General features: G+C 45.7%; 1 protein-coding gene across 1 annotated transcript in view; it reads left to right on the top strand.

Annotated features, from left to right (window-relative positions):
• The window catches only part of DDX25 (DEAD-box helicase 25), a 34,707-nt gene extending 25,120 nt beyond the window's left edge, over positions 1 to 9,587 (top strand). Inside the window, exons 9-12 of the mRNA XM_004714162.3 lie at positions 2,240 to 2,477; positions 3,311 to 3,473; positions 6,259 to 6,447; positions 9,526 to 9,587. Of these exons, the coding sequence (XP_004714219.2) occupies positions 2,240 to 2,477; positions 3,311 to 3,473; positions 6,259 to 6,447; positions 9,526 to 9,587 (652 nt within the window). The remainder of the gene's footprint in view (positions 1 to 2,239; positions 2,478 to 3,310; positions 3,474 to 6,258; positions 6,448 to 9,525) is intronic.
• The last annotated feature ends 384 nt before the right edge of the window (positions 9,588 to 9,971 follow it).

Raw genomic sequence — 9,971 nt, 5'->3', positions numbered from 1 at the left:
TCTTTCTTGGTGGTGTTTGTTTGTATTTTATCAGAAAATAATACTACCCCTCCCCTTTTTATTGCAATTTGCTTAACTTACATTTTTCCATTGATGAGTAGTGTTTTTTCCCCAATGGTTTTATTAGCATGTAATTCACATATTATACAATTGAACAGTTCAATTGCTCAGTCACGTCCAAGGGAATTGTACAATCAGTACCACATCTATCTTAGAGCCTTTAAAAAATCCATTCTGCTACTCTCTTGACTACTGCAGTGAATGTGTTTACATTCCGTGCACTTACCTGTATGTATGTGTTTACTGCTGTAATTGCTGTGTTTCTTGTTTGTGGTGCTGATGGTCTCTGACTAAATTATTTTTGTACTGAGTTCTTTTTGTTAATGGATTTTCTTATAATTTCATTTTTTTCCATTGCTGTTTGTGTTGTTTTCTGTTAGTATTCTCTATTTTACTTCTCTGGGTTCAAAAATCTACTACAATGGCTACGAAGAACTCACAAAAATCACTATTAGAAGATTTATTAAAGGACACTAACAAGTTGTAATGCCAGTGAAAAATGCTCAGGGTTGAATTGTTTATCAGGACAGGTTACAAAGTTCTTCCAGTTCTGCTAATTAACATCCCATGGGGTACACCACTCCTCTTTAAGCCCCAATGTGAAGGCATTCAGCTCATGCGATGTGGGTCAGCAAAACCCAGCTCCTTCAATTATGCCCAGAGGTACCCACTCCAGTGAGTCTCAGCCTGAAGGCACTTAGTACACTTCAGTAGGTTAGCCAGAACAACTTCCCCAGTTAAGTGACAAGAGTCACCCCACTGTGCAAGCCAGCTTATGCACAAAATCCCTCCGCTTTACTTGCTCTGCGGGTTGGGAATTCCGTCCCTCTGTTCCATGCTCTGGCTCCTGGTTCTGCTGCTGCTTCTCTGATGTTACAGCTGTCTTCTGAGTCCAGGAGGTTCACTGTACAGGGATCTCGGGTCTAGAGGATTCACTCCACTCCTGGCTCTACCTGTGAGGATGGCAGCAGGGTCGGGGCAGTTGTTTCCTGGGACCAAGAAAAGAAAAGGCCAGGGAAGAGGAAGGGGACAAAAAAAAGACAATGGGGGCAAGGGGGAAGAGAAAAGAACTGCGAAAGGTAAGGAAAAGCAATATGGCACCGCCAGTGAAGAGAACGTGTTGACTGGCTGCTGGCTCCTTGGGGCATATCCACTCCTAGGGGATTACCCCACCAGGAGGTATACAAGGTAAGGAGGGGTCCAACCTCTCTAGTCACCGATCCCGGACATGGGCACGTAGAGCCCCTTAGATGGTGCTGCTCTGATTGGAACAGGGCTGCTTGCAATAATCCAAAAGGGCCGGGCTGTGGAGGTGAGCTGTTTCTTGTTCACTGGTGCATTTGGTCTCTTCCCCTTGTTGGGATTTCATTGACTTCCTTATCTTTCACTTATCGGGCCATGGGTTCCAGGATTTTCATCAGTATCCATGTCACTTGTTTTCTTGAGCCTTTGCTGGAGACGGTCTGGGTAGTGCCTGCCTGGTCTGCCATCTCGGAATTCACCAGTGACTCATTGACTCTTGCCTCTCTGCCATTCCCCACTGCTGTCCTCTGCTCTCTGATTGAGCCCCTCGAGGGCAAGTACTGGTTTCCGGTTGTGGGGGGGGGGCTGGAACAAGGATCTTCTCTCCTTTGCCATTCTCACAGAAAGCCCCCACTTATGTCTGGTTTTGAACTTCTTCTACATCAACCCCATTTTTCTTCATGGGTTCCACGTCTATCTTAAAAACTGCATTTTCCCTCTTTGCTGCAGTGTGGATTTATGTTCAGCTCTCCCTATTCTTAAGAAAGTTAATAGTAGCTGTTGTGTTTTCCCTCCCCAAATATATGGCACCTGCTATTGAGTGAGGAGTCTCTTGGCCCTCTTCCCCATGTGCGAGATCTTGACCACGAGGAACATCCTAGGTAGCGCCTTGGTCCCGCCTAAGGAAAATAATTGATGTGAAAAGCCCATACACCAGAATATATATCTAAACTTTGCTCTTTGATCCACATTCAACTTAAATATTTTTACGAATTCTCGGTGGCCAGGAGGGTCAGGGCCCAATGGCTCACCCTCGGGGGTACAGCTCTCCCAGACTGCCCTGTGGAGCTGATGGCCACGGGCAGTGCGTGCTTGAAACTGGCCGAGAGGAGTAACAGGATCACAGATAGGTGATGGCCTCTCCTCTCTCGCACAGAGCCTTGCCCTCCAGGTGCCAGATGCTCCTCTTCTCAGCCACCTTCGGGGACTCTGTGTGGCAGTTTGCCGAGCGAATAATTCCCGACCCGAATGTCATAAAGTTGCGCAAGGAGGAGCTGACTCTGAACAATATCCGGCAGTATTACGTATTGTGTGAGGACAGGAAAAGCAAGTATCAAGCGCTGTGCAACATCTACGGCGGCATCACCATCGGCCAAGCCATCATCTTCTGCCAGGTAAACTGTGTGCAGTTTCCGCTCCCTCAGGCTAGGCTACCTACAGAGAGAGAGAGGTGGTCCCCTATACTAAAATAGCCAGGGGAAAACATCACAGAAATGTATTTGCATTCTAAAAAATAAAGCTCTCTCACTGATGAGCTTTGTAACCTTGGGTGAGTTAGTTAATTTTTTTTTTAATTTTTGGGGTCTTTTAATAGTTTTAAAGGAAATTAGGTGTCTAACTCATTAAATTGTGAAAAGCAAATTACTCTAGTGCATGTAAAATTTTTAGCAAAGTGCCCGCCACGTCAACAGCTCTGTAAGAAGATCTAGTGTCACCCTAATTGTATTAGCTCCTTCTGTAGTCTTCCACACAGGAAGTAGAAGCCCCATTATCTTCACCTTGGTAGTGAGAAGCCCAACACCCTGATAAGTTAACAGAATGGGTCCTTTAGACGAACCAAAGCCAGGCCATCCTCACTGTCCCAGGAGTCCAGGGGCCCTGCAGAACCAGGTAGAACTGACCCTGTGAGTTTCTTAGACTAGCTGTTTGCAGGAGTAGAAGGCCCCATCTGTCTCCCATGGAGTGGCTGGAGGTTTTGAACTGCTGACTTTGCAGATCACAGCCCAAGACCTAACCACCACACCACCAGGGGCCCTATTTAGAAGCATCGGGGAGGGAAAAGTCCATCGTCCAAGGTTCCTCGAGAACTGAGGGAGTGGTGACGTAAACACTGCCGCCCTGCCACTCTCCCTGCAATCCCACTCTGTAAGCACCGGGCACCTGCAAACCCCACCCATCTGCTTTCTTCACTCATAGGACTGGCTGGGTGGGGGTGTGTTTCTCATAGACTCGCCGAAATGCCAAGTGGCTGACTGTGGAGATGATGCAGGATGGACACCAGGTGTCCTTGCTAAGTGGGGAGCTGACCGTGGACCAGCGTGCATCCATCATCCAGAGATTCCGGGATGGGAAAGAGAAAGTGCTTATAACGACCAATGTTTGTGCTCGCGGTACGTGTGTTTGTATGTGTAAAGTCAGGATTATTAAGGTATGATGTACGGGGGGGCCTTTAAAAATGCATGGGAAAAATATAATGTTTTTCATGAACTTTTGAATGATTTTAAAACATATAAAATCCATTCTTCTTGAGTGTGTAGTGAAATGAGTTTCTTCAATATCTCAGTTAAAATACAGAACATGCCCATCGCCCCCAGTGTTTCCTAGCGCTCCAAGGCAGTCCATTTGGTCCTCCCACCACATGGCAGACTCCGACCGGATGTCTGCCTCAGAGCCATGCATAGTAAATCATGCAGGAGGGAGTCTTTTGCAAGTGACTTGCTCCACGTCATTAGGATCGTTACGTATGTGTTCCTTTTTATTGCTGAGTATTTTGTTCATTTGATGAATATCTGCATCATTTTCAGTTTGGGGCTATTTTCAATAAAACCATAGTAAGCATTTATGTATAGGTTTTCATGTAGAAAGAAATAGGTTTTCCTATCTGTTGGCCAGCCCACACGGTGCAAACCTGCCGCCTGCTCCCCAGGAGACCGATGAGCGCCCATAAAGTGTTACATACAGGCTCAGAAACCATACAGAGCAGTTCCACTCTGTCCCATAGAGTTGCTGTGAGATGGTAAGTGTATGTTACTTTTACCAAAAAAATATGCAAAGCAGTTTTCCCAAACGTTGTTGAATTCCCAGCAACAGGATGAGCGCATTCCAGTTGCTTTGTGTCTTGGTCAGCTATCAGTATTGCCAGTGTTTCTGTCAGGTAAACATTCTAGTGGTAAGTAGTATGTTTTGTTATACATGTAGTATGTTTTGTTGTAGTTATAATGCACATTTCCTTAGTGACTAGTGAAGTCGAACATCTCTGAGGTAATTTTAAAGCTATTGATTTCAGGGGAAAACCCTTGGGGTTTTTTTTAGAGAAATACCTTTGAACTTTTTCTATCCTTTCTGTATCCTTGAGAAACCACCAGGTTGGTAGTGACCCCAGAGTACAGCAAAAAACCTAAACTGCAAACTCACGGCCATCGAGTCGCTGCTGACTCACAGCCACCTATGGAACCGGTAGAACTGCCCCTGTGAGGTTCCAAGACTGGACCTTTTTTTTTGGGGTGGGGGGGATTTTTTAAATTAATTTTTAAATCTTTATTTTTTTTAAAATCATTTTATTGGTGGCTCATACAACTCATCACAATCCATCCATCCATCCATGTGTCAAAGACATTTGTACATTGGTTGCCATCATCATTCTCAAAACATTTTTTTCTACTTGAGCCCTTGGCATCAGCTCCTCAGGAAGTAGTGGCCTGAAGAAGGATGAGATCCCTGACCCTCAAGAGCTTATCACCTAGGCCAGCGGTTCTCAACCTGTGGGTCGCAACTCCTGAGCCACCCTTTCACAGGGGTCGCCTAAGGCCATCGGAAGACACGTATTTCCGTTGGTCTTAGGAACCCAGACACCCCTCCTCTACTTGTCTCCAGGTGGGTCCACCCACATGCAGATACACCCACATATGTGTACCCGGCGTGAAGAGTGTTACCCATGCTACACCATGCTTCAAGACAGAATTTCATTTACTTGTAATTAGAAATAAATATTTCACAATATATATAACTACATAATGTTTTGTGATGAATCACTATGCTTTAATTATGTTCAATTTGTAACAATGAAAATACATCCTGCATATCAGATATTCACATTCCAATTCATAACAATAGTAGCAAAATGCCAGTTATGAAGTAGCAACGAAAATAATTTTACGGTTGGGGGGGTCAGCACAACATGAGGAACTGTATTAAAGGATCGTGGCATGAGGAAGGTTGAGAACCACCAACCTAGACTCTTGTTGACTCTCTAACACTGTCCAGTAGAAGTTTCCTACAATGATGGAAGCATTCTATTCTACCCTGGTCAGTTGGTGATCATTAGCCAATTGTGACCGTATAGCATTTGACATGTAACAAATATAAATGAGGTATTATTACATTTTTACTTTTGGTCGTAATTTAAACAGCACCATGGGTCATGACCCAGCCAACTTGTTAATGTGGGACATGGAAAGCACTAGGGATCACGGAAGTTCTCCTAGGCAACCTCAGACTTGAAAGGTTTTGAATGAAGAATAGCGATTCAGATGGATGAGAATTTACAGTATGTTTGGAAAATAGCAAGACCTTATGGTTGGAGTGTTTCACTTAAAGGTTACAGGGCCACACTTCTAGGTGGCTACAAGTCCCACAAACTTTGAGGAATTAGGTTCTCAAGCCAGGTGCTCTGGACGTTGCTGTGGTGACTCCTAGGAAGACTAGGTGAGTGGGCAAAGCGATCGAGAGGGAGCCAGTCTGGCCATTGTTTTAACAGTTAAGGCTTCACCAGAACAATGGCTGTGGAATAAATGAAACTGGGATTCTCTGATGGATAAGGAGACAGAACATTAAATGTGCATGCTATGTGCTCCCTACAGCAGGATAAGAAAGGAGGGGTGGCTTTGTGGGCTTAGCGAGAGTTCCTTCCCTACAACTACCCCCCCCCCCACCACATACATACTTTCTGCATATTCAAATGCCTCTATTATTAGCCTCTACCCACACTCTTACACATATCATAGACATACTGCGCAAGCAAACTGCTTGACCGAGGTGCCTGTTTCAATTATTCAGAGCCCGGTTCGAGTTATCTATTATCTCTGTTTTTCAAAAGAAAGAATTCCTTCAGTACGTGTGGCACTTTGAATAATTAAGAAATATTTCCAAGAACTTACAGTGTTTTTCCTCTTCTAGGGATTGATGTGAAGCAGGTCACAATTGTTGTGAACTTTGACCTTCCTATAAACCAAGCAGAGCAGCCAGACTATGAGACCTACCTCCACCGCATAGGGCGGACTGGACGCTTTGGGAAAAAAGGGCTTGCCTTTAATATGATTGAAGTGGATAAGTTACCTCTATTGATGAAAATCCAGGATCACTTCAGTAAGTAGCACAGCTTACACAGCATAAACTGGGGGTCTGCCCAGGCTGTGCCAGGTGGTGATGGTGATGTTTGTGCATCATGCAGCCTGTGGTTCTGGGAAGCCCGCGCAGGCGGCATCTCACTCACAGGACTGTATTCCTCATGTGAGGCATTTGATGGAACAATTCTTACACGATGTTAAAGAAACAGTTTTAAATCAAGTGGAATGACTCTGAGCTCAGGCTTACATAGTCATCTCATTCTGTGACCCAGCCTGGTGATGCACTGAGCTAACTCTGCATTGAGCTGCTAACCACAAAGTCAGCAGTTCAAACCCACCAACTGCTCCATGGGAGACAGATGAGACTGTCCGCTCCCATAAAGATTTTTAAATCTCAGAGCCCCAAAGGGGTTTATACATAGGGTCACTATGAGTCATAATCGGCTTCCTATCAGGTTTTAATAGTAATATTTTTTAGTAACAGTAGCCGAATCACTTTTTTTAATCCCCCCTTATGGGATGGAAAGGACATGGGCTTTTGGGTCAGGCCTGGGTTTTCAGGCCTAGGTCTTCTACCATTTGGAGTGATCTTTATATACCTTTTATTGCCAACAAGCCTTACCTACTCGTCCTCCGGCCCAGAGTAGCCTCCCCTGGAAGCATGTTGACCTTGCTAGAGGCAAAGAACAAGCTTAGAACCCCGATGAGAATAGCTGGTGCTATTGTGTTTCTCCAAATTCCTTGGGAATAAAGTTCCCTTAGATGGGTCTGTTCATTCATGTAGCATTTTTTTAAACATTTTATTAGGGGCTTATACAACTGTCATCCCAATCCATACACACATCAATTGTGTAAAGCGCATTTGTACATCGTTTCTCAAAACATTTTCTCTCCACTCAAACCCCCGACATTAGGTCCTCATTTTTCCCCTCCTTCCTCGCTCCCTCCTCCCGCATGAGCCCTTGATAGTTTATAAATGGGTATTTTGTCATATCTTGCCCTGTCCGACGTCTCCCTTCACCCACTTTTCGGTTGTCTGTCCCCCAGGGAGGAGGTCACACACAGTTCCATGTAATCGGTTCCCTCTTTCCTACCCACTCTCCCTCTACCCTCCCTGTTTCACCACTCACACCACTGGTCCTATAGGGCTCATCCGCCCTGGATTCCCTGTATTTTCAGTTCCTATCTGTACCAGTGTACCTCCTCTGGTCTAGCCAGACTTGCAAGATCGAATTCGAGTCATGGTAGTGGGAGCGGGGAGGAAACATTTAGGAACTAGAGGAAAGTTGTACTTCTCATCATTGCTCATGTCGCATTTATTTGCCTTCATAATTTGATGTGTTTACAATGAAGACTATGATATCATGCCTGCTTTTAAGGCACACAGTCTAACTAGGGAGAAGACACTCTAACACATAATGGTATTTCCAAAACTAGAGGTATATCCAGAGTACTAAGGAAACAGAGCAGTTTCTCCAGACCGATATTGGAGAGGCTTCACAGTGGGTGGGGTGGGGGGTGGTAGAGGTGATGTTCACTTTACACCTGTGGTGATTAGCAGGATTAGGTCATTTCAGGCAGAAAGAGGAAGAGCCCAGAAGACACAGAGGTGAGACAGCATTTAATTGCCTGTGTGCAGGTAAAGAGAGGAAGACCTGCCTCCTTACCTCATATAAAGTAGACTTCTAGGTGGTCGCCTTCTCCTGGGCCTGTCCTTACAGGGGGTAGGATCACCCTGAACAGAACAATAAAATCATTTGAGACTGTGTTCTGAGCCCAACGTCCATCCCCTCCTTCTTGCCCCAAGGTCAACAGCACGATCTTGAATTCTCAAGTTGTCTGCTATCAGTATTCCCGCAGCTTGGTTGAACAGTGCATGCCTTTGGACAGACAGACTGTATTCTGATAGAAGTGTGAACTGTAAAAGGTCCCCCATGCTGAGATGTGCTCCTTTCAAAGTGAACCAAAGGCCCCACAGGCCCCAGCTATGACCAGGGAGCAGGGGAAGACAAACACATGAATCCCTTCAAATGTATCCCTGATTTTACTCTCCAGGACACTGGCACTTAACCGTTTGGAAAGCATGGTCACTCTTCCCAGGAAAGTGCACACAGTCATGTACAAGGGGGCTTCAAAAAGTTCGTGGGAAAGTGGAATGAAAAGAGCATGGGATTTTCCCCCGGAACTTTTGGAAGACCCCTCATCTAGGCACATTTGGAAGCTAATTGTAGAAGGTTTGCAGCCGTGATTACATGGACGCTTCAGGGAGTAGAGGTTATGTATGCCAGGAGAACTGGGGAGGTTCTGGGGGCAAGGAAAAGGAACAAATGAGGTCTGCTGCTATAACTACCGGAGGGATGGGAGGCACCCAGGTGGCAATGGGGTAAATATTGGGCAATTGGAAGCCATCAGCCACTCTGTGAGCCCTGGTGGTATCGTGAATATGCATTGGGCCGCTAACTTCAAGATCAGCGCTTTAAAACCAGCTCCGTATAAGAAAGTTGAGTGTTTCTTACTCCCGTAAAGATTTACAGTTTTGGAAACCCACGAGGGCAGTTTTATTTTGCCCCACAGGGTTGCTATGTGTTGGAACCAACTTGATGGCTGTGAGTTTGGGTTGAATTTGGGGCCACGCTGCAGGAGAAAGACGAAGCTGTGTGTTCTCATAATGACTGTCAGCCTCAGAAACTTATGGGGCAGTCATACTGTCAGACTTGCTTCATGGCAGGGGGGTTTTGTGGGCGGCTATGGGAACCACCTCCTGATTTAGTCTTGGCGAGGGACCCAAGTGGAGGGAGCTTCAGTCCCCCCCATCCTCCACCCCGTCAGCTCTGCCCCTTCCCATGCTCCTCCCTTTAGCCCAGCCCTTCTCCGCCACAAGGCGTCTGTCTTACTGTCTGCCACGTTCCATGCCATTTCAGTTAGTGGGGGTCAGTTATTGCAGCGCCACACCTGCCTCACCTGTTCAAGGGGGCTTTCCATCTCATGCTTTCTCAAGGCGCCATAGGGGTCGCTTTCGTCATAAATTCAGAATTCCGTGGCATGAGCTTCCATTAAGGTGGAGCCCAGAGCAGCCCATTCTGTTTTCTTCTTTCAGACAGCAGTATTAAGCAACTTGACCCCGAAGACATGGATGAAATTGAAAAGATTGAATATTAAAGGAAGAACTTGATCATTCAGGAGTCATGCTCGCTTGGGTGAAAAACAGCCCCGTGGTTTGGGGAGGCGAACTTTCCTGGTGAACCCTTTTCAGCTTGGAACTGTCACCTCTGACAAAATAAACATCACCATTGTCTTGCTTTAGGACGCAAGGTCTTTTTGAAGTAGGACTCATGCGTCTTTGGAATAAAAAGGAAATCAACATGGCTTCTTATTTCTAATCTCCTTGCGGGTAAGTATCTTTGCTGGGCCATGGAGGTGTGCTGTTATCTTGGTTGTATAACATGACTAGATCATACCTCTTGTGAGCATTGGACAGAGCCACAAGATGGCGATAGCACTTTACTGATTATTGTTTTGTTTGGGGGACTAGAAACGTGTGTA

The sequence above is a fragment of the Echinops telfairi genome, unplaced genomic scaffold, assembly GCF_000313985.2.
Source record: "Echinops telfairi isolate 266 unplaced genomic scaffold, ASM31398v2 ScPeMD7_7465;HRSCAF=8503, whole genome shotgun sequence".
NCBI lineage: Eukaryota > Metazoa > Chordata > Mammalia > Afrosoricida > Tenrecidae > Echinops > Echinops telfairi.
This window is presented reverse-complemented; position numbering and strand designations above follow the sequence as displayed.